The 22832-nt window shown below is 42.6% G+C and overlaps 3 protein-coding genes across 6 annotated transcripts; 1 reads left to right on the top strand and 2 right to left on the bottom strand.

The window, feature by feature from the left end:
* Positions 1-1196: 1196 nt before the first annotated feature.
* Positions 1197-4038, bottom strand: LOC133933687 (four and a half LIM domains protein 2-like). 2 transcript variants are annotated; one of them, XM_062380864.1, is made up of 5 exons: positions 3874-4038; positions 3070-3244; positions 2415-2584; positions 1999-2185; positions 1197-1495 (listed from the first exon to the last, which is right to left on the bottom strand). In XM_062380864.1, exons 1-5 carry the CDS (start codon positions 4027-4029, stop codon positions 1344-1346), a joined length of 840 nt encoding a protein of 279 aa, XP_062236848.1. In that variant the 5' UTR covers positions 4030-4038; the 3' UTR covers positions 1197-1343. The 2 variants fall into 2 exon arrangements, with proteins under 2 accessions (XP_062236848.1, XP_062236847.1); XM_062380863.1 differs by having other exon boundaries at positions 2415-2586; positions 3066-3244; positions 3874-4029.
* Positions 4039-10091: 6053 nt separating this feature from the next.
* On the top strand, positions 10092-13870 carry zgc:112023 (PI-PLC X domain-containing protein 1). The gene is made up of 7 exons (XM_062380449.1): positions 10092-10318; positions 10465-10601; positions 11292-11417; positions 11497-11652; positions 12296-12408; positions 12578-12648; positions 12953-13870. Exons 1-7 carry the CDS (start codon positions 10189-10191, stop codon positions 13222-13224), a joined length of 1005 nt encoding a protein of 334 aa, XP_062236433.1. The 5' UTR covers positions 10092-10188; the 3' UTR covers positions 13225-13870.
* A 92-nt stretch (positions 13871-13962) lies between these two features.
* Positions 13963-22148, bottom strand: LOC133933380 (NACHT, LRR and PYD domains-containing protein 12-like). Of its 3 annotated transcripts, XM_062380447.1 has the most exons (17): positions 21959-22148; positions 21536-21635; positions 20832-20945; positions 20609-20725; positions 20182-20254; positions 19882-20092; positions 17844-19638; positions 17311-17484; positions 17050-17217; positions 16807-16965; positions 16544-16717; positions 16242-16415; positions 15804-15977; positions 15359-15520; positions 15064-15237; positions 14932-14978; positions 13963-14844 (listed from the first exon to the last, which is right to left on the bottom strand). In XM_062380447.1, exons 2-17 carry the CDS (start codon positions 21619-21621, stop codon positions 14315-14317), a joined length of 4332 nt encoding a protein of 1443 aa, XP_062236431.1. In that variant the 5' UTR covers positions 21622-21635; positions 21959-22148; the 3' UTR covers positions 13963-14314. The 3 variants fall into 3 exon arrangements, with proteins under 3 accessions (XP_062236431.1, XP_062236429.1, XP_062236430.1); XM_062380445.1 differs by having other exon boundaries at positions 13963-14978; XM_062380446.1 differs by lacking the exon at positions 21959-22148 and having other exon boundaries at positions 13963-14978; positions 21536-21932.
* Positions 22149-22832: the final 684 nt, after the last annotated feature.

Below are 22832 nucleotides of genomic sequence, written 5' to 3'. Positions count from 1 at the left end.
CCAAGATGGTCGGGCGCCTAAAAGAATTGATGCTGTTTCCAGCATCTATATTAATCATGAAGTTAGTGGTCTGGGTTTTTATTTCTTCATATTAAATCTTTATTCATGAATGAAACTTATTGGTATGAGTCTTAATTTCTTCACATTAAATATTTATTTGTGCATGATTAGTTATCATTAATGTTGATGGTTGAAACAGCAACAGATACCAGTGATCTGGTTTTTTATTTTTTCATATTAAATCTTTATTCGAGAACAATTAGTCATTTATAGATATTTTTTAGGTGCTTCAGTAGATTTTAAAGAAAATGTGCAAATGCTCGAAGGTGAGCACTGTTTTTGACTTGTGTCCTATGGCTTTCTTAAAAGTTAATAAATAATTTATTCAAGCTTTATAAATAAGTTATAAACCATTATTAAGAGCAACTTTTGGCAATACACGAAAACTTTTTTTTTTCAACAGCTTATTAAACATTTAAACTGCAGAATAATTGATACAATCCCTCTTTTGGGGACACGTAGAACTGCAGACCTGGTTGCTTATTAAGAAGTGAGAAAACCCCATGACCATTTAGGACTTCTGTCATATTTATACCACTATGCAACCTTATTATAATCAAAAGGCTTGCAGCTTGACAACCCAAAACAAGTTGTTATTGAAGCCTTAAAACTGGCCTAGAAAGCACTGATAAAATACATTACCAACCAACTGAGCCATTTCCTTACCGGTCTCTTTTTATGAAAGTGACACAGTGGAGCTTTGAACATTTTGTGTTCATAATTTCGACAACAACTCATGATACATAACTGCACAATGTCCTCATTATCTCAGAGGCAGGAGAAGGCTTCTGTTTCAGCAAGAAATCAAATCATCGAACGAGAGGGGCTTTCATCAAATGGAAAAAATCTTTATTGTGCCTCACAGATTAGATTCTATCATAGAGAATGTATGTAGTTAGAAGAAACTGGATTAGTAATCGACTTTTTTAAGAGATATACCACAGTGCCATCAATTAAACATCTTCAGGAGCTTTTATTAAGCTCTTAATATCTATCAATATTGGCCGTTTTCATGCCACTTATAAACTTTCATTCCAAAAGAGGATATATAATTTAAAGAATTGAAGAAACTAATAAAACAGGAAAAAAGGCATTTCGGAATGAAGGCTTCAACTGATTAATATAAAACACAGGATCATCATCGCATGCAGAAAACACTCTCAGCAGCAGGAACTGGTTAATGTGTGAGAAACCACTAAATGATGCAAGATGAGGCAACACAGATCGGGTTAGGAGGGCAGCACCAATGCTCTCTGATTGGCTCCTCCAGCTCCGGAGTTCACTCAGAGGTCCTTGCCGCAGTCGGGGCACAGGACGTCGTCTTTGCTCGTCAGGAAACCCCGGCCCACCAGGGACACGCTGCACTTCTTGCAGTTGAAGCAGTTGGTGTGCCACTGGCGCAGCTCGAACGAGATGTACTTGCTTCCGCCGAGGCCTGCGACAAAAGCGGAGAGACGCGTCTCATGATCTCTGTAATGCAATAATCCTGTAATTGATGGTGATTGGGTACACAGGATGCAGAGGGAAGCATGTGACCCCAGGACGGTGCACTGTCATTAATCTGCACTTCTCTACGTGCACCTTTAACTCATGTTATCCTGTTTCAATCTGGTGTCTGTTCTGGTTCACACAGGTTTCAGTGTGGTCATGATTGGACCTGTACACAGCCTCTGGAAAACATTTGTTTTACTGTATCTGTGGCTCTGCAGGAGCGTCAGTAAGTCTAGCAAACTAGTCAGTAATGATGTTAAACCTGGGAATTTGGAGTGTGGACTGCGTTACCTAAAGGTTAATGCCATTAAAAGTCCAGATTTAGCCAGAGAGGGGCAATTCAAATTAGTGTTTCCTGGAAAAGTATACGATTTAAAAAAGTCCTCAGAGATAGTATAATAAAGAGACAGAGCTCCACATGGGACACAACTGCAGGTGAGACTTTACCACTGATGGGGGTGGTGCAGTAGGCACATTTCTTGGCAAACAGGTTGCAGAAGCAGTCCAGGCAGTAGGTGAAGTCGTCCCGGGAGGTGAAGCGCTGGCCGGCCAGCTGGTGCTTGCAGCCGATGCAGACGAAGCACTCCTTATGCCACGGCTGGTCGCGGTAGTTCACCCCTCCAGTGGTGATGGGCTGGAAGTTAGGGACATGAAAGGCATGTTGGACGGAAATGTAGGAAATGAAGGAAATGCTCTTTAGAGACCCCCTGTGACCTCACAGCCATGAATACTAACAAAACCATATTGCACTTGTAGAAATGTACCAATTTAGCATTTACTTCAATTGACGGCACCTGGAGTTAATGCAGCCAGAGCTTCATGTGAGCGGTGGGAGTGTAATTCACAGTGAGCCGTCGCTGTACCTTCTTGCAGTGGACGCACTGCAGAGCGAACAGCTTCTCGTAGCAGGGCAGGCAGTAGTTGCTGGCGTCCTTCTGGACGAAGCTCCTGGTGCCGATGGGCTGCTGGCAGCGGTTGCAGGAGAAGCAAGTCTCGTGCCAACTGTTGCCCTTGTGCTCCATCTTTTTAGAGCCTGGTGAGGGGAGGAGGATGGTTCTCACATTAACAAATGGTTGTTCATATGTTGCTGATGTGCTGCTTTTACCTGTAATATGGTCTCGGCTAATGCTTTGCAGAATAGCCATTGTTGCATATTCACCATCTCATCAATTTTGGTCTCTTCCTGCAGAAAATATTTCTTATATCTTACAACTATCTTAGTTACAGCTTCTGAGTTTCTTATGTTACAGCTGTGACCTAGAGAAAATAACCTTTTACCGTAAGATGTGAAGGCGACCAAACCGTAGTATGTGTATTAATATACAACATATGACAAGTAACCAAATGTGTACACAATTTAAATCCCCTTGGTGGGTCCTTATTGCATGAAAACCCTGAAAATAATAGATAAGTCAGAGAAAATATAAGCTGTTTACTAATGCACCATTATTCCAGATGCTTCCTCCATGCACCCACTCAAACCTTGCAGTTCCCTCTGTGCTCTGCTTCTCTCCTCACCTGGCATGATGGTGTTCAGGCACATGTTGCACTTGGCAGAGTACTTGTTGCTGTAGCAGTCGGTGCACATCAGCATGTCATCCTTGGAGGCAAAGGGCCGGTCCACCAGAGATCGTTTGCACGTGACGCAGAGGAAGCATTCGCTGTGCCAGTGGCGCTCCTTGTACGACAGATCCTGGAGGGCCAATGGGAGGAGAGAATGCTTGGTTTGGTTGTAAATGAAAAGAGGACTGTTGATTGCAATTTCACATGAAACACCACAGTATTCATACAACAGGACTATTTATTCTATGGCCCTGATATTTTCTAATAAGATCTTACAGTCAATATGGAGACCGACTATCAAAAACAACTAAAAACATAATAAACTGTGAAGATTGACGACTCCCATTATCCTGAAATGAAGCTAAAGAATCCAGTAGATGTAAGCTGCCATCTTGGTTCGATATTTAAGATACCGCCAACACACACTCGACCAATCGCAATGCAGTCTCAGCTGTCAATCATAACGTTTAAGCCCTCTTTTTATTGGATAACAAATCAAAACCAAAAAATAAATATAGAAAATGACAGAAACGGGGCTTATGTGATCAAGACGATTCAGCCTACTTTCGGAAAGTTGTCACATCGTCCATCTTTATATAAAAATCTCATTTCACTTGAATTGCATATTTGACAAAGTGAAATTTTGACCTGAAGATGACTCTATGCGTGACTAATGTAACTCCATCTCTTTTCCGTTCAGATTAACATAACAATTGAAATGAAAGAGAAAAGGTGGAAAGGAAATTTCACAAATATTACCTTGCTGGTGCAACCAATGAGCGTCTGGCAGCCTTCACAGTTGTGGGAGAAAAGGGCCTCGTAGCACTTGGTGCAGTACGGGTCCTCCTCCTTCAGGATGTATTTCTGGCCGTATAAGGATTCCTTGCACTCTGTGCAGTCGCAGCGTTCAGCCATGTTGACAAAAATCTCTTCTCGGACTCCTCTGGCCTGTCTCACAGAAAACAAAAAAATGACATTAAAATAATTCCACTGAAACATTCCCAAAATGTGCACAAGATCAATCATCTCGTGACATTTCTAAACTCTGATTGCATTTCTGGAATTGGAGAGATGACTTATTATGTTGTTTCATTAGAAATCACTACGGCAGATCACATGGTCTGACAAATTGACACCGCAATGATGAACGAGGTACAGAAATAAACTTGTCTGAGATAACCTGGAAATTTAAATGAGTACCATACAACAATACCTTCCACATAAATATGAATGTGTGTGATGTTACTTTTAAATCTGGTTAACTGGCTCAAAGAAGAAAGAGCTCTGAGAAAGAGCAAGAAGAAGGAGGGATGAATGGAAGAGGGGGGAAAAGCAGCAAGTATCCTGCTTAAAAAGCGTAGAACATTTTTTTTAATCTTTTTTTTTTCAGTGGGTCAAACACTGTCAGTATAGATAAGGTCCTTTGGGATATAGAAGCGAAAATAAAAGTTGCCTGATTGAAATTTCATTCAATCTCCTCAAAATAATTGATTCATCCTGTTTGAACAGCTGTAAAGACATCAAGTGGAAACTCAGAAGAAATGCAGTAATATAAAAAAAATGCTCTTTCCTCTTTCCCTTGGATTATTGCGCATTTTACTCCATTGCTGTATTTCACCTGTATTTTTAAGCAAATTGTATTGCATCATTGTACTTCAGGCACCACATGAATAAAGTCTGATTTGATTGATAAAAGCACTTTGGCAGCATTTGATCAATGCTTCTCAAGCTGCTCTTGACCGGACATTGGCTGTTAAGTCATTGTGAGAATCACTGTAGAAAGTAAGCAGGTATTTGGTGAATAAAATTGAGGAGCAGAAATATTTCTAGAATGAATGAATTCATGGATTAGACACCTCTGAATCCTCTGTCTCTATATTTCTATGAAAACTTGTATCAATTCCTACAGAGCACATGCACACATTTGTACACCTATCGTAAGAAACCCTTCTTATCCCTCTCTCCGACATCTGTACACCTCCATCAATCATTTATCCCCTTAACACTGCATCATCCTTTCAGGGCTCGTATAACTCAATCCCTTCAATTGACATTCTTTGAAATCCCAACATCTCTCGGTCTACAAGATGACAGCCAACCAATTCAAAACCCGCACAAGAAGCTCTACAATAAAAAATCCTCTAAACCTAAAGCATCACAATGCATGTGTTTCACAGGAATAAAAATCTGATCTCTGAAACGATCAAACACAAAGACATAAAAGAGGAAAAGCATATGTCCAGAAAGCAAAACAGAACAAGGACAAGGTAGTGAAACCAATGTTACCTGCAGCGTAGCAGTCTGTTCACAGCCTGAGACCAAAAGGTGTCTGTCGAGTGCTGTCGCTCATGTCCTTTATAAAATCAGAGTAGAACGTGACCCGCACTGGGGCAGGAAGCTGGAGGCAGTGGTGTGACCGGAGGGGGCAGGTCACTTTATAATAAGACGCCTATAAATCCAAGTTACAAACCTCAGCATCCTCGATTCGTCGACTCTCGAACCTGCCCTCACTCCTGATGACGGACATCAACATAGAACACACACAGCTCAGAGGAAAAAGGGAGATCACATGTGGAGCATACAGTGCATACCTCATTTGGATTTACACAAGGGAAGCATTGTTTATGTGTTGAGGTTTTTGCGTGAACAGAGTTCGATAAAAAAGAATAGGTCATAGATCCCCGTCCAACTATTTTTGACTCTTCACTGAAATGCGTTGGGTGTGGTTCCAGGTGTAACACCACTCCCTGAAGACTCCCAACACAATGCAGTGCATCACTGTGTTACACTATGTATTCCCAGCTCAGAAGCAAAGGGATTTTTGCAGGATTTGTTGTCTCATTTAATCTGTAATGTGTGTATTTTCTCCACATGAAGGATCATCCTGATTTTGGCAAAGTTTCACCCCCCCCCCCCCTTTTTTTTCTCCTCATCAATTTGACGACACACAATCTGCAAAAAGTCACAACCCCCAAAAGAGGTGAACCTGGCTGTAGTTCATTGATTTGTGTTGCTTCATCACCACTGATGTGTAGCAGCGCGTATCTGTACTTTCATTTGTTGTGAGTTCTTGAAAAAAAGATACTGAGAATAAATCTGACAATAAAGCAAAATCTAGGTCTCAAACTCGATGTGACTTGAAAGCTAGTTAGAAAAAGTCGGCCTTTAGCAGCGATAATAAACATCTTAGATTAGATTCAGGCTTGTCCACCTCTATCTTTGAACTGAGACCTCGGGAAATGCAGAAGCATCAGGTTGGGTTGACCTCAGTGGTCCTGGTGTGAGTATGAAGGTGCAACAGTTCAACTAAATACGGTGGCGCCTGCCCCGAAAAGATCTTAGCGAGGTGTTATCCAGGTTTATGTGTCCTGTGTGTGGATAAATGTGTGGATTGAAACTTGTTCTGTCATGACAGAGGGGTGTGCTTTCCCGAAGGCTTTCTAGTACTCAATCCTGTTATGTCATTTAGCCTCTCATTATCCCAATTTGTGTCACATGGAGCTGCTCTTCTCAAACGGCAAATCCAGGAAAACAAGAATAAATAACAGTTTGAGGACGTGTACATTTCAGTTAATAGGAAACGGAGACAACAACAACAAGAACAGGGAGCAAACAACAACAAAATCACACTTAATCGATTGGACACGAACTGAGAAGAACCCCGATCTGGTGTGAATGGTTCCAATTGTGCTGGATCTGCTCGTGTGAACTAAGCCTGAGCTTCTGAACTGGCTCTGACATGAAAGAAGGATGACGATGAGTCCACTTGGCCGACGGCTCCAAAAACAGTTTGGATAAATAATCAACCCACGGTTGTTCCAACAATACAACTCTGCTAATACCACCGAGTTTATTTAGTTATTTTTCATTGGTTAATTAGTCGCTGAAAGAAACCTATTAACCCTCTAACACTATTAAAGGAGCGACCTAAAAATAAAATGAAAAGGACGCTTGGTACATTCCTCTAGATAGGGACAGCACCGGTTCACTGGGATGTCGACAGCCGTGCAACAACCACTTACAGGGTTTCACACACGCATATGTACATCATAACATACATGTGTGGTGACAGGCTGCCAAGAAGATAACATATTCTTAAATGGATTTATCTTATCTCTTTAAATAAAGACATTTTTTTATTGTTATTATCAACATGATGTCAGGAGCAGCAGGTTACCCTTCTAGAAGGACTGGGAATGAGCTATCTTAACTAGAAGTGGTTGATTTGATTTCTTATTATATGTGAATATTTCAGGAAAATCTATAAAAAGAGATTAATAAGTTTCTGTTTTTAGCTAATTCTAAGCACGAGTCACATGTGTGATGCGAAAAAACTTTCCAACAAAATCCAGAAATCACCACATAACCGCTACATGCAGAGATTTCAAAGGGATAAATACTTAAGTATAACATATATGGGGCAAAGTTAAACAATTTAAATTGAATGTTTACTGTCCTAGAGTGTACATATTGCCTTAATATTCATGTACTACCAAGTACATGTACTAAATCCAATAAACATTGGTGGAGAACAAGTATGAGAGTTAATGAGTACAAAAAAAATAGGATAAATAGAAAATACAAAAGCGATAAAGAATCCTGATTGTTTGGGAATGGAAATATTCCCTGACAGCAGATGACAATGGCAATTCGACTGTAAATGGTAAAAGACCCCCTGCGGAGTGACGAAGAGGAAGCTGGGGGTGCCCGAGAGAACAAGAGAGAGACAGAACGTTTATTCCATATATATTTACATTTATATATTTACATTAAACACGAGGGATTTGTCTGGACGGATGATCATCCCGTGTTCATTCCTCCTCCTTGTGATTTGTCGACTGGCCGTGTCCCCTCTCTGCATTTGTCTGCCAGCCAAAAATCTTACACATCAGGTAGACAGTAGCTTAAAGGTCATTTGTGTGATATTCTGTGACAATAGATGTCAGGCGAGTACAGGAACACAAAAGGAGTAAGGGGCAACTTTTCCCCCGCTTTGAAAAACCGTCTTACTTTGAAACTTGTAGCCTCCCTTTAAGTTAATACTGAGTGTGGGGGGCCGTCACAAGAATCCGTTTATTCTAAAGGTCATAAGATGATTGGAAAGCAGAATAAACATGTAACTCGATTAAATGTGACTGAGGTTGTTTATTTTAGTTTTTCCTTTTACCCAAAATGATTGGCATTTCTTGAGGGGAAACAGGACAAGCACAGAAAAGGAGAAGAAGGAGGAGGAATGGATTTGAAGCCGCCGCAGCGAGGGGGCGGCCATGATGCTTAAATCTACTCAGACATCCCGTGACTGAGAAATGTTTAAAAAGGCCAACAACAAAAACAAAATGACTGCATTACACTTGAAATGATTCGATTTGAATTCCGTTCCGTCGGGCAAGACTCACTGGACTCGGCAGCGCGCACGTGATAAACTGTCTGTGATGTTAATGATTGATTTGTGTTTACCATAAGTTTCATCTGCTGCAGCCAGAGAGCGCTAGAAGTTGCGCGCCAAGAAATCTGTCCTCTGTGGTTCAGAGTAACAACAGCATGACAAGTGCTAAACAGCAGCCACTCGTTTGTCCTTAGCCTTTCATTTCTTCTGCTGAAACATTGAACTGGAATAATCCGTCCACGGGATCCGTCTGAAAAGAAGGAAAAATCCTGATGACAGACAGTTTGATGTGGTTAATTGAGAATTCGATTTTCTGCTGTTTTTAGTGTTTTTTCGGAGTCTTTCCACAGGGGGATAATCTAATAGTGTAACTCCAGTTAATGGGGGTCATGTGGAGAGGTCAAAGAGCCTTGGTCTCATATGTTATATCACACTTATCTTATACAAATATACAATCAGATGTACACACATGTTAAAACATCATTCTGTTGATCAATTGAATGATTCATTATACTTGTATCGGTTTTATTACAGTGTATTTCAGTGCAGTATATTATTATAGATTGTATTATATATGTATGGTGTTTCTACTTATTCCTTAAAGCCTATTGCACTTTTGGAACCCCGAATGTCCTATGAAAATATGATTTCGATTTTTAATTGACAAAAATAATTTTGAAATGCACAATGAGGATTCAATGATTTTCAGCGATATAGACAGAATAGTGGAAAATAAGTGCAGTTTGAGTATGATTATATATTTATAAATAATAAATAATATAAGACCAAAGACCCAAGTGAACTAAAGCAGCTACAGACTCAAGGATGCACCTCTAGTGGAATAAAATGCATGATTATATAATATGTCATGAGATAGAAAGTGTTCAGGATAAGGTAACAGTTTCCCAAGAATTACTACTAAAACTTTCCTGAGAAATTGTTTGTGAATATTGGATTTGAAATTTCGAGACGTTTTGGTTCACAGAAGTTAACTACATTCAACAGGGGACACTGGAGGATAAAAACACTTCTAGGAAAATCCAACATGATTAGGAATGTTTGTGTCCTGCCTTCCTTCTTTACCAGTAAGTATTTAGCTCATTGTCTTATTAGATTTTTACAGAGAACTGACTGAAGTCACCTTAAATGAACTTTTTGCGATTTAAAATTGTAACCGCACAAACTGTGGCTAACATAAATAAATAATTACCATCATGGTACGAATTCTGTATTAAATTGATTTAATATTGTGTTAATAAAAATGTGAATGTAAATGTGAGCTAACTGTAGTTTAATTTGATATATATTGATTAAATTGGCTGAACATTGCCCTCCAGTGGTCAAGGTGAACAACAGGGCAGTGATAACTTCAGCATTTTGTATTGAATTTGTGGATTTTCTTCTTTTTTTGTGAATAGTGTATTTTGCACACGTTTTTTATGACGAAATAAAACTAAAACTAACTGTATTGAACTGGATCTAAACTTTTAACCTCTACCTGGGTTATAGCTGAGAGAATGTTGCTTTTATTTTGAAAGCGATTCTTTTTTCTTTATCCGATTTCAATTTTGAAAAACCCGGAAAAGTTGTTGTCATTGACGCTTCGTACCCGGAAGTCTTTGTAAACAAACCCCGAGTTTCTCCCGAGCAACAGGGAGAGAAGGAGCCTGTTTGAGCTCCGCGATGAGATGATAAGAAGGAACATGGAGGAGGAGGAGGAGGAGGAGCAGCGGCAGCAGCTCGCAGGGAACCCGGACTGGATGTCCCGTCTCCCCGCGGAGCTGCTGGACGTCCCGCTGTGGAACCTGGCCCTACCAGGTAAAGCCACCTCCAGGCCGGAAGTGGGTAAACCGGGATATTTAGCACGAATAACCCTGATTGTGAACCCAGAGATTATCGAGTCACCTTTGAACTTCTACCAGCTACCGGGCCAAAAGTAACCCGGCTGTCCCTTGTCCCCCCAGGGAGCCATGACAGCATGTCCTTCTGCCTGGATGTGTCCTCTCCCGTGCTGAGATCAGAGTCCTGCCTCCTCAGAGTGTTCGACAGGGTGTTCCCCTGCTGGACTCGACCCTGTGTGTACCGCTGGGCCACCACACAGGTTAAAGAGCACACACACACACACACACACACACACACACACACACACACACACACACACACACACACACGTGGGGGCCAGAGGCAGGGGCAATAATAAAAATGAGACTGTATGCATGGCCCAATTCGTTTCCATTACAAATTGCTCTATTTATTATGTATCTGACTGCCTTATCTGTTATCATGATCATCTATTCGCAACAAACTACACTCTAATTACTCTGAGGAGTCACAAACTTTGACTGGAGGAATAAAAACATAAATGTTTAGAGTAATTAGGAAGTACAATCTCTCATCTTAACACTTTAATGTGTATAAAGGTGATATAACTCCTACTGAATGCAAAGCGACTCATTCTGCATTCATATTTTTATCTAATTTTTCAAAATAGTGCACTAATGCCTGTTCTATCTCGTAATATGTATGGATAAAACTAAAACACATACCTACATACATGTAAAACTCTTATTTTACTTTCAGTTCTAACGATATTAAAGTTGTTTAACTACAAATATAACCCGGCATGCATATAGGGAGCAGGATCTAGGATTTGGAGTTATTCTGCCATTGCCGTTGAGCAAGGTATTACGAAGACACAATTATGGAAGTTTGTTTTTGTGGATAACCTGTGCATTATTTCCCCCTTTTCTGTTTCGACTGTCTCTCGCTCTCTCGCTGCATGTGAGTGTAGCAGTCGGTCCTCAGCGATCAGTGTGACCTCGGTATTCGGTTCTTGGACCTGCGGATCGCCCGGAAGCCATCGGGAGGCCACGCACTGTTCTTCGCCCACGGCCTCTACACGCTGCTGGACGTCACGGTACGAGAACCTCACCGCACGCAGTAATCAGAGGCAAGAATCTGCATTCACTGTAATAAGGGTTTCAGTTTGTTCGCAGGAGGCTCTGGACGAACTGGCCTCCTGGCTGGAGGCTCATCCCAAAGAGGTCGTGATCGTCTCCTGCTCGCATTTCGATTCGCTGACGGACGGAGATCACGCCCGTCTGGTGGAGAACATCCTCACGCTGTTCGGAGATAAACTCTGCTCCTCAAAGGTCAGTTGATTCACACAGGGAATATTTTTAATAATAGCTTCATAATTCAAGTCACGTATCAAAAGACGTCTGCTGCTTGCCAGATGTGATAATTTGCTGTTTTTCTCAGTATTGTTTGTTATGATTAAGTTTTGGATTGTCGCTCAGGCACGAACAGACTCAAAGAGTCCACTTTGGGTTCTGGGAACTTTTGATTTACATTTAAATTGACTTATTGGGTAATTGATAAAAGCTAGTTGGTTAGAAAAGGGATTTAAACTAATTACAATGGAACCGAAAGCTAATATAGTGTAGAGGACTGTCTCGCCCTCAGTTCTTGGAGCTGCTACTTTTGGACAGAATTAAATGTACCGATGTGGAGAATTTGAAGTCTAATCCTAATTCAATTTCAATATTTGAGCATATCCTGTTATTCCACACCCTACCCTTAATGTCTATGATCACCAACTTTTATAAAAAAAATTCTGAAAAATTTTTAGCTGCATTGTACGTATGAAGTGATATAAGAATAGTTAATCATTTTATTAATGTCTGTGAATACACTCAGTTGCCGGTTTATTAGGTACCCCTGTATTAAAACAAATGAATAAATCCTCTTTGGTGAGTTTAATTTGACTTTAATTCGATGTGTGTATATGTGCAGGAGACCCCCACTCTGCGCTCATGTTGGTCCAGAGGGCAGCAGGTCATCCTTTCCTATGGAAACCAGCAGGTGGTGCTGAAGCACCCTGAGCTGTGGGCTGAAATACCTTACAGGTATCTTGAGTTTCTAAATGTTCTAATGCGACACTGCCTGCATTTCACACCGTGTTTCTATCGTTATGAATCAGGATTTAGCATCAGGGCAGTATCCTTGAGATTGATAAAAGAAATAAGATCATTAAACATTAACCTGACAGGCCTCATGGTGGCGCTCTGTCTCCAGGTATGCAGACAGCCCAGACCCGAAGAAGGTGATCGCTTTCCTCGAGGACCAGAAGCGCAGAAGACGACCAGGTGAAAAAACTCCATTACAAATAAAAAGTCCTCCTTTCAAAGTTTGATTTAAGGGATAGTAGTGAAACCCTGTCATAGTTATATTAATTGCTGATTGATCTTAATGCAATGACATGTAATTTATACTTTAATATTACATTTGAAGCAAATTTGAGGTACTTTAAAGAGAGTTTGATGGTTAAATAAATGTTACTCTCTAAACGGACAACTTACTTAACATGTGGTTTTATGTTCAATCGACTGAGCCTTTTGTAAATTGTCTTCCTCATCCTTCACTAATTCTATCTGTAACCGTCTTTTCTAGCTGGTTTCTACGTCAGCGGCCTGAACCTGACCGAAGACGCCCCGTACGTCCTCCTCCATCCCCTCCAGACCATGAGGAAGATGACGATGAAGGGCCTCACGTTGCTGCTGAGCTGGGCGAGCGAGCAGCGGCCGGGGCCCGGGGACGGCGGGGTCAACATCGTCTGCTGCGACTTCGTGGACCTCAGTCAGTTCTGCTCGCTCGTGATCGGCCTGAACTACAAGCTGTGTCCCGTCTGCAGGACACAGGGAGACGCCACTGGCTGTGCCTGAGTTCCAACGTACAACAATCACCTTTTGCTTTGTTTACACACATACAAAAATGCCCCATGTCTTATACTCCTGAATCTCTTCCTGTTTACACTGGAATGTCTTGATCAAGTTTAACATTAATACAAATGTTAATGTATTTAACTGAAACTACTGTAAGACAGCACACTGTAGTGTACGGCACCAAATATGTCAGATCATGTGAATATGTCCCATTGGATTTGCGTTGTTTCACTCCTGTCTGTCACATTACACAGGATATGTGACTACTATATTTAAAATGGCCATATTCAGATTTTCTGGTGCCACAGTAGGTCCCACTATGCAATAATGTTCAGCAGTTTACACACATCAAAAACAATTTTAACATCTGCAACAGCAATAAGCACATTTTAAGTTTTTCCTTATATGCAGCAGTTATATACTTTTATTATAACCGGCTGTAATGTCATTTATTATATTGTTCCATGGGAGAAGGTATTAACGAACACATCAATAAACATATGCTCACAAATATTATATTTGAGTATGTATAAACAATATATATAATGATAATGTGTATTATTATCATATTTGTGAGCATGCGTTTATAAAGGTATTTACTAGATAAATCAGAATTGTTGTTTTTCTTGTGCACAAATATTGAGCATACTTTGTTTTCTATTTCTAATAGAAAGCTATTGTTGTATTGTATTTTAATTAATAGGTTTGGAAAATACACTTTCATGCACTATGCAAATAAATACTTTTAAATATATAGTGATCCCGGCTTTTTCTGTCTTTGCAGCTCAGTGTTTGACAAAAGAATCAGTGGCTTCAGTAAGTGAGAAAAGCTTTAAAGTCCCCAAGGGCCAGTCAATAACAATAATATTAACAATAAATACAAAATGAAGACAATAAAAACAGCCATCAATACAAAAGTGCATATATAAAGGTAATGTGATCACTGTCTGCTGCTACAAAAAAAGCTTTGCTGTGTTTTATTAATATTTTAACACAGGATTAATAAACTCTTCTTAAAAACTCTAATTATAAATATATATAAAGACTTATCAAGGTAAATTAAGGCTATTTGGGGAAATTATTCCATTTTCTAACACAAGGACACTGATGACTCCAATGACAAGAAGCCGAATCCAGGGATGAGCGGCTCAGTGAACTCGCAGTAGAACGTGTACAGGTGGATGAGTGAGTCTGATGTGACGCTGTAGAAGGACAACGCTCCAGCGGGCCAGTCCAGAAACACCCCGACTCTGTTCGAACCCGCTGGGCTATAAGCGAGAAGCTGCGTCCTTATGTTATTGTGCCAGGCGTAGGAACCTTTATCTGTCAGCTCCAAACTCCACGACTTCTCGTTCCACCCGAGCCTGCTGCCGTCACGGGCTCCTCTCCGCCTGAGTCCTCTGTAAGTCACTCCGATGTCAACGCCCGCCTCCCAGTCCACCTCCCAGTAGCAGCGACCGGCCAGTCCGGCCGTGCACAGCAGCTGGTAGCACCAGTCGAATCTGTCCGGGTGATCGAGATACGGCTGCTTCTCGATCGCCAGCATCACTTTCCTGTTGTTCTCAGCCAGGAGGAGGTTTTTGTGTGCTGTGTTTGGGTCCAACGTGAGCTCACAGACATCTGACGGTGACAAATAACAAATGTAGAAGCAAATCTGCAGGTTGTGTATGATGGATGCCACATTTATGGATTCAATATTACACTTACACTTAAGCAGACCGGATTTCAAGCACTGAACACCACCATGATCCACACTGGAAGACACAATAAAGTCAGATCATCATATATAGACAATTAACATTACATTTATTTTACCTTCCTATACTCCCCCCTTAATACCTGAGAGTGTCCAGCCTCCGCCCTCGACCCTCCTGTGCAGCAGAGAGCTGCTTCACTCCCGACTCTCCCAGATGGTTGTGGCTCAGGTCCAGCTCTCTCAGCTGGGACGGGTTGGACCTCAGAGCCGAAGCCAAAGAAGTGCAGCCTTCCTCTGTGATCAGGCAGCCAGACAACCTGCAGGAACACAGAGCAGCATGTGTGTGATGTGTGGGCGTGTGTTGAGGCGTGGTCCTGGCTGGTGAATGATTTGCAATATGAAGCAGAGGTAGGAATGACAGGACTGGGTGTTGCTCACCTGAACGTTTCCAGTCGGCAGTGCTCCCTCCTCAGTGCAGCACAGAGCACCTTGACTCCTGCGTCCTGCAGGTCGTTGTTGCTGAGGTCCAGATCTCTCAGACTGATTAGAACTGAGGACATGTCCTGACAGCATTTTGCTGTGAGACTTGTTTGATTCAACCTAAAAATTAAACATTTACATATATATTTTTGTTTTAAGGGTCAGTGAAAACAAAAAAATGAGTCAGGTCTCAAGAAACTTTATAATTAAAGCACCATAACAACTATCATGTTGCAGGTAAAAGTAAAAGCAATGGAAAATATACAATTTTTAACTTCTACACCTTTCAACAGTAATTAAAAAGGAAGAAAAAGTGTTCTATAGCAATTTATGCACAAGTTTAAAAAAAACAGGCAGAGTAGATACGTTCAGTTGACAAGTGAACGTTGGATTGAGATCTCACCTGAGAGTTTCCAGTGCACATCCTGGATTCTTCAGTCCAGCAGACAACAGTTTAACTCCTGCGTCCTGCAGGTGGTTGTTGTGAAGGTCCAGATCTTTCAGATTAGAAGAGCGGGAGCCGAGCACCGAGGCCAGAGCTTCGCAGCTGCTCCCTGACAACCTACAGCCACTGAGCCTGAGGGATTTCAACCAGTCAACTCCCTTTTTTTTTAGATTTCCCCCCCCTAAATTCTAGTTTGGATAAGAGTCAGGAGCGATGAAGGAAACTCAAATGCGATGAAAAAAACAAATGGCTTCAATAAATTTAAATTTACGAAGAATACATTTGTGTGGTTGCCCAGATAGAGACGGACCAACAGAGCAAACATATTAGGGCGAAGGTTTGGAGCAAAATCTGCCGAAAGTATTAGGACGCTATGTGTAAAGGTAAAACTCTGACCTGAGACCTGTCAGCGAGCAGCGTGGACTCTGCAGTCCTGCAGACAGAGCCTCCACTCCTGAGTCCTGCAGGAGGTTGTTACCGACGTCCAGCTCCTTCAGACTGGACGACTGGGAGCTGAGGGCTGAGGACAGATGACTGCAGCATTGCTCCGTGAGGTTGGTTTGATTTAATCTGACAAAAGACACGGGAAATATTTAGCTTTGTATTGTATTTAAAGTGTAAAAGGATAGAATATGAGTTTAAATAATATCATACAAGAAAACATGATTAACACCAAAATCTTATAACCTGAATCTAACCTGAGAGTTTGGATTGCACAGTGTGGACTCGCCAGTCCCACAGAAAGTAGTTCCACTCCTGAATCCTGCAGGTGGTTGTTACTCAGGTCCAGGCTCCTCAGACTGGACGACTCTGAGCTGAAAACTGATGAGAACTCCTGGCAGCATTTTTCTGTGAGTCCAGTTTGAATCAACCTGATGAAATGAGGAGACGTTTTCTTTATGCATGAAGTGATTCTGGAGTTTTGCCATTTGTCACCCACATGGATGTGTAATAATCTAACCTCAGAGTCTCCAGACCACGAAGCTGACTCTGCAGCAAGAGCGTCACTCCTGAGTCCTGCAGGTCATTGCTACTCAGGTCCAGCTCTCTCAGAGTCCAGGAGCTGAGACCTGACACCAGAGACTCACAGCTTCTCTCTGACAGCTTACAGCCAATCAGCCTGAAACAGAATTTAACAGTCAGTTCTGTTTACTGTAAATACATTTAAATGTCACTGTTGCCACAAAACTTGATTGCTCCCGACCTGAGTGTTTCCAGTACACAAGGCGGGTTCTGCAGTGCGGCAGAAAGCAGCTTCACTCCCGAGTCCTGCAGGTCGTTGTAGCTCAAGTCAAGGTCTCGGAGAGATGAGGAGCTGAGGACAGATGAAAACCCCTGACAGCAATTCTCAGTGAGGTTGTTCTGGTTCAACCTGGTGAAATGAACGTTATGTCAGAGGTCAGTAGAAGAAGATTGGACTGCCTAACACCAATGATTTAATCGAGTCAATGCATATAACTCCAACCTCAGCTTTTTCAGCCGGCACCGTGGATCCTCCAGTCCGGCAGAGAGGAGCTTCACCCCCGAGTCCTTCAGGTCGTTGTTGGTCAGATCGAGCTCCCTCAGATTGGAGGAGTTGGAGCTGAGAACTGACGCCAGACCTTCGCCGCTTTTCTCCGACAGGCTACAGCCACTCAGCCTGAGGAACATAAAACATTATAGATCTTCTAATCTGCACAAAGGAGAAATGTTGATTGTAATTTTGCAGTCTCATGCATGAATTTGTGTCCTTGCCTTTTATTTGAAAGGACTTGAGAGCTAGCCAGAAATTGAAATTTAGTTAATGCATTCATGTTCCCCTCAGGACGATATCAAGTAACTCTGGAACTATCCTGACTTCCCCTGGTGCCACGATTAAACATTTTATTTGGTGCATTACTCTGGTTTAAGCCCAAATACCTGCAAAACTCCCCATTAATTAATCAATCTCAGCCGAGAAGAATCCAGGATTTACACATTCATGTCTTAAACGCGTCCAATGATTTTCTGTGCACTTACAGAGACTTGTTGGAGGCTTTGACCACGGGCAGCAGCCTCAGGAGACCCTCCTCCGAGGCGGAGTATTCCCTCAGGTCGAACACGTCGATCTCCTCCGCTGACGACAGCAGGATGAAGACCAGAGCGGACCACTGAGCCGGAGAGAGCTCGGCGGTGGCGAGGGCACCTGAATTCACGTACTGCTGGATCTCCTCCACCAGGGAGCGGTCGTTCAGCTCGTTCAGGCAGTGGAACAGGTTGATGCTCCTCTCTGGGCAGAGGTTCCTCCTGATCGTGCTCTTAATGTACTCAACTGTTTCCTGATTGGAGCGCGGGCTGTAACCCGTCTGTGTCATCAGCCCCCCGAGGAGAATCTGATTTGTCTGCTGTGAAAGGCCCAGGAGGAAGCGGAGGAACAAATCCAGGTGGCCATTTGGACTCCGTAAGGCCTCGTCTACGGCCATTTGGAAGAGATATGACAGCTTGGATTTGTCCTTTAACAACTTAGACCACCAGGTTTTGATTTGAGCCAGCGGATTGACGCCAGAATTAATGAAAGTGAGGAAGACGTAAAGGGCGGCGAGAAACTCCTGAATGCTCAGATGGACAAAACAGTACACCGTGTCCTCAGAAAGCCCCCTCTCCTCTTTGAAGATCTGCGTGAACAAGCCTGAGTACACGGAAGCCGCTGTGATGTCGATGCCGCTCTCCTTCAAATCTGATTCGTAGAAAATCAGGTTTCCTTTCTGTAGCTGCTCAAAAGCCAGTTTCCCCAGAGTCAAAACCATCTCCCTGCTCCCTGGATTCCAGTGGGGCTCTTCACCGGCTCCTACGCCATACTTGACGCTCCACAGCTTGGCTGGGACCACCAGGAAGTGGATGTACATCTGCGTCAAGGTCTTGGGCAGCTCTTTGCCCTCGCTGGTCCTCAGCACGTCCTCCAGGACGGTAGCGGTGATCCAGCAGAAGACGGGGATGTGGCACATGATGTGGAGGCTCCGTGACGTCTTGATGTGGGAGATGGTCGCGCTGGCCTGCTCCTCATCCCTGAATCTCCTCCTGAAGTATTCCTCCTTCTGTGGGTCCGTGAACCCTCTCACCTCTGTCACCATGTCAACGCAATCGGGAGGGATCTGATTGGCCGCGGCCGGTCGCGTGGTTATCCAGAGACGAGCGGAAGGAAGCAGCTCCCCCCTGATGAGGTTTGTCAGCAAGACGTCCACTGAGGTGGACTCTGTGACATCAGTCAGGATCTCGGCACTGGCAAAATCCAGCGGCAATCGACACTCGTCCAGTCCGTCGAAAATGAACACGACCTGGGATCTGTCAAAGCTGCAGACTCCGGCGTCTTTAGTCTCACCAAAGAAACGGTGAACCAGTTTCACCAAGCTGTACTTTTGACCTTTCAGCAAATTCAGCTCTCGGAAAGTGAAGGGAAACATGAACTGAATGTCCTGATTGGTTTTGCCTTCAGCCCAGTCCAGAGTGAACTTCTGTGTCAGGACGGTTTTCCCGATACCGGCGACTCCCTTGGTCATCACCGTCCGGCACGCCTGAGCTTTTCCTGGCAACGTTTGGAAGATCTCCTCACATCTGATCGTCGTCTCGGGTCTCGCGTGTTTCCTGGAGGCCGTTTCAATCTGTCTGACCTCGTGCTCGTCGTTGACCTCTCCGGTGCCTCCCTCCGTGATGTGGAGCTCTGTATAGATCTCGTTCAGAAGGGTGGGCTTCTCCGTTTTATCATTCCCCTCAAACAAACACTGGTACTTCTGCTTTAAACTGGACTTGAGCTTAGTCTGGCACGTGGCAGGAGAATCTGCAAAAAAAGAAGAAGAATCAATGCACATTTCTATCCACGTCGATGATGAAAACCAAAAACACAAGAGCAAAGGAGTACGGAATGGATTCAACAGCTTCTGACATAACCCTTAGTTCAGCTCCTCCCGTCAGCTGATCAAGATACAAACTATAGAGACACCTATTAAGAAGTTTATCCATTTTCAGCAGCTTGATTCTGTAAACCACTTTCATTTGCCCTTGCCCTGATCGAGGGACTTACTTCTGTGCAGCGACTCAGCCAGCCCCTCCTGCTTCATCCTCCTCAGGAAGAGCAGAGCGATTATCTGACATGCCTCTCTGCCGCTCCTCATATCCTCGTCTTCCTCCTCCCCGCACATCATCACCCCGTCACCAGGACACCCCGGTGTTAAAATCCTCTGCATCCTCTTCAGCTCGTTCTTCATAAAAATAACAATGTCGTTTTCGAGCCGCTAGGAGACAATGATACACAAACCAATGTGTCAATAGAAAGTATGATGAAGAGCAAAAAGAGAAGAATCTAAATGTGCTTTGTACACACCATAAATAAGGAGTCCAGGTCTTCTTGATGTTCCAGGTCACACTGACCATTGCAAACTTTCTTCTTTTGTAGTCTGGAGAGGACAACACATACAAAATATAATTGTCATACTGGTTACCACTAGTTGAACACCCACCTCAATCCCCACATTTTGATTAAGGAATTATTTATTTTTCTGCCAACTGTGTCTATAAATCATTATTGCCACAGTTTTTTACTTATTTTGTATTTCATATTACTGATTATATTAAAGTTTTGCACAGTTTTAAAGAAATAAAATCTCTAGTGATATATATATAATCTTCATGTTTAAGGGTGGATCATTTCCGAGATCAATATAAGAGAAGAACAAGGAGTTAAATAAGTGCTTCAAAATAAATTGTGCAGTTGTTAGTAATGATGCATGTATTTGTTGATAGAGACTTACTCTGTATCAGGAGGGTGTATTTGAAAAGTAAGAGGTATCTCCATTGACATGTTGCTCCTCATGGACACAAAGTTGGGCTCGGCAGGAGACTCGGCTCTCTGCTGCTGATGATCTGGTCTTTAATGTAACACACACACACACACACACACTTTTACTCTTCACTATACAGATGATGAACCACATATTCTCAGGTGAAGAATGCTAACCCAGTGTGTTGTCTTACTCTGTCTCAGGAGACTGTCTTTTAAAAGTAAGAGGGAGCTTCATTGACTCGCTGCTCTTCATGGACACACAGCTGGGGACGGGGGAGGCCGCTCGCTTCCTCTGCTTCCCTGAGCTTCAACACAAGACAGAGTTACTTTACACTTAATAATCTCGTGACCACAAAGAAGAGGAAGTGTGTGACATGCAGTATGCCAACTATGGATCCTGAGGTGGAAAAGAGGTTGGTTTAAAAAAGAAAACTGATGATTTTCCTGCTTTCTGGACTTCCCCTTGAAGCTTTCAATAAAAAAGGGGAAAGAAATTATATTAATAGAGGTGTTTTGTCATATTAAAACCCCCCCAGAAAAATGCACGAGTCATGATGAACACTTCTGCAGAAACACTCAGGATGAGGATGTGATCATAATGTGAAATACCACAAAAGAAAAACATTTACAGCTATATCCCACATAGCACAATTGTGGCCCAAAGCTGACCCATATTTTCTTGGGGTGCTATTTGGGCCATATTCACCATTTACCACATGGGGCCAGTTGCGGTTCACATTCAGATTACACTTAGTTTTTTAGAGCACCACATTTGTTTAGGGATGTTTGGATCACATTTGCTATTTTACAAGTGCATGGGCCCCTTTAGGCTCACATTGCCTGAAGTGGCCCCCATCCCTGTGTTATCTGTGATGTGTATGTTGGGGCTCCTCACCTCTGAGCTTTGGTCCAGTCATGTCCCCTGCATGGAGAGGTTATAGAGGGGAGGGTTCCCCCATCGACACCTTCAGGCTGATCCATAATGAAGCTAAAACCTTTACAGGAAAAAGCAAAACACTGGAACCACACATTTCTTCTGTTTGTGTTTTCTTTGCTTCGCTTGTTCTATTCTGTACTTCTGTAATTTGGCAGAGCACAAACATTACTGTGACATTATTTATCTACACCCTGTGCCACTGATATTCAGCTGTTTTGAATGCAGGCTTTTTGATATATTTAATGAAGTATAGACTTTAGTATTATTATTAAATTAACATATAAATGATACAAAATAATTCAGACAGCCCCCAAAGAACCCTATTCAGGAATGACCACTAACACACACAATAAGAAGAAGAGAAAATGTTGGTTACTGTACCTTGGTCAGGGGGGGGGAACAGTCACCAGGAGTGAAACGAACCACCAACTTCCCCGATGAGAATTCAGCCACAAAAGTCAAACAGAGGAAAGAGGCGCAGGCAGGTTCAGGTTGAGTCCCCTGGGCATGACATCACTGATCCTCACAGACTCACTAACACCTGGCACCTCCCAGGGACACACCCAGGTGATTTGACGGAAGGAAGAGAGGGGGAGAGAGAGAGAGAGAGTGTTTCTTTGCCCTGAGTTCAGGCTGCAGGCGTCTTCCAGGTTGGAGTCCACGCCCTGAGGTCCAGGCAGAATGGTGTTTTATGCCTTTAAATGACATACGAGTGTCACAAATAAATGCATTGATAACAATCCTTGCGTTTGAAGTGAGATTTGTGAGTAGAGCTCTGCAGGAATGCGCAAGTGAGGGCAAAGAAACACCCACAATACTAAGGAGGCGGTGTGACTCAGTAGAAAACTTAGTTTCACTTTGGCAAGTGGACAAAAACACATGACAGAAAGCCTGAAGCCAGCCCCCCTCACACTGAGAAACTCCCTCTTTTCATCCCATCTTCTTCTCCTTTATCTGTGTTTGTCCACAGAGGATTTGGCCCCTCATCATTTCGGTGACCCTTGACTTTTTTCCTCCTGGGTCCTGTCAGGAAAGGAAAAAAAAAAAGTCCCTGGATCCACTTTACTTGCCGGATTTAAGTAATTTAAATAAGATTGGATTTATGCCAGAGACAGATTTCTATGCTTCCATCTATGTAAGTTATTTTAACTTAGATAAGACATTTTAACATCTAGGCATCATATCCTTTCTCGGGTTTTGGGGTTTTTCAGATTTGTATTTTGGATTTAGAACCAGTACTTCCCTAATTGATGCT

This window comes from Platichthys flesus, chromosome 22 (assembly GCF_949316205.1).
Source record: "Platichthys flesus chromosome 22, fPlaFle2.1, whole genome shotgun sequence".
NCBI classification, from domain to species: Eukaryota; Metazoa; Chordata; class Actinopteri; order Pleuronectiformes; family Pleuronectidae; genus Platichthys; species Platichthys flesus.
Note: the sequence above shows the minus strand (reverse complement) of the source record. Positions and strands in the feature narration are given on the sequence as shown.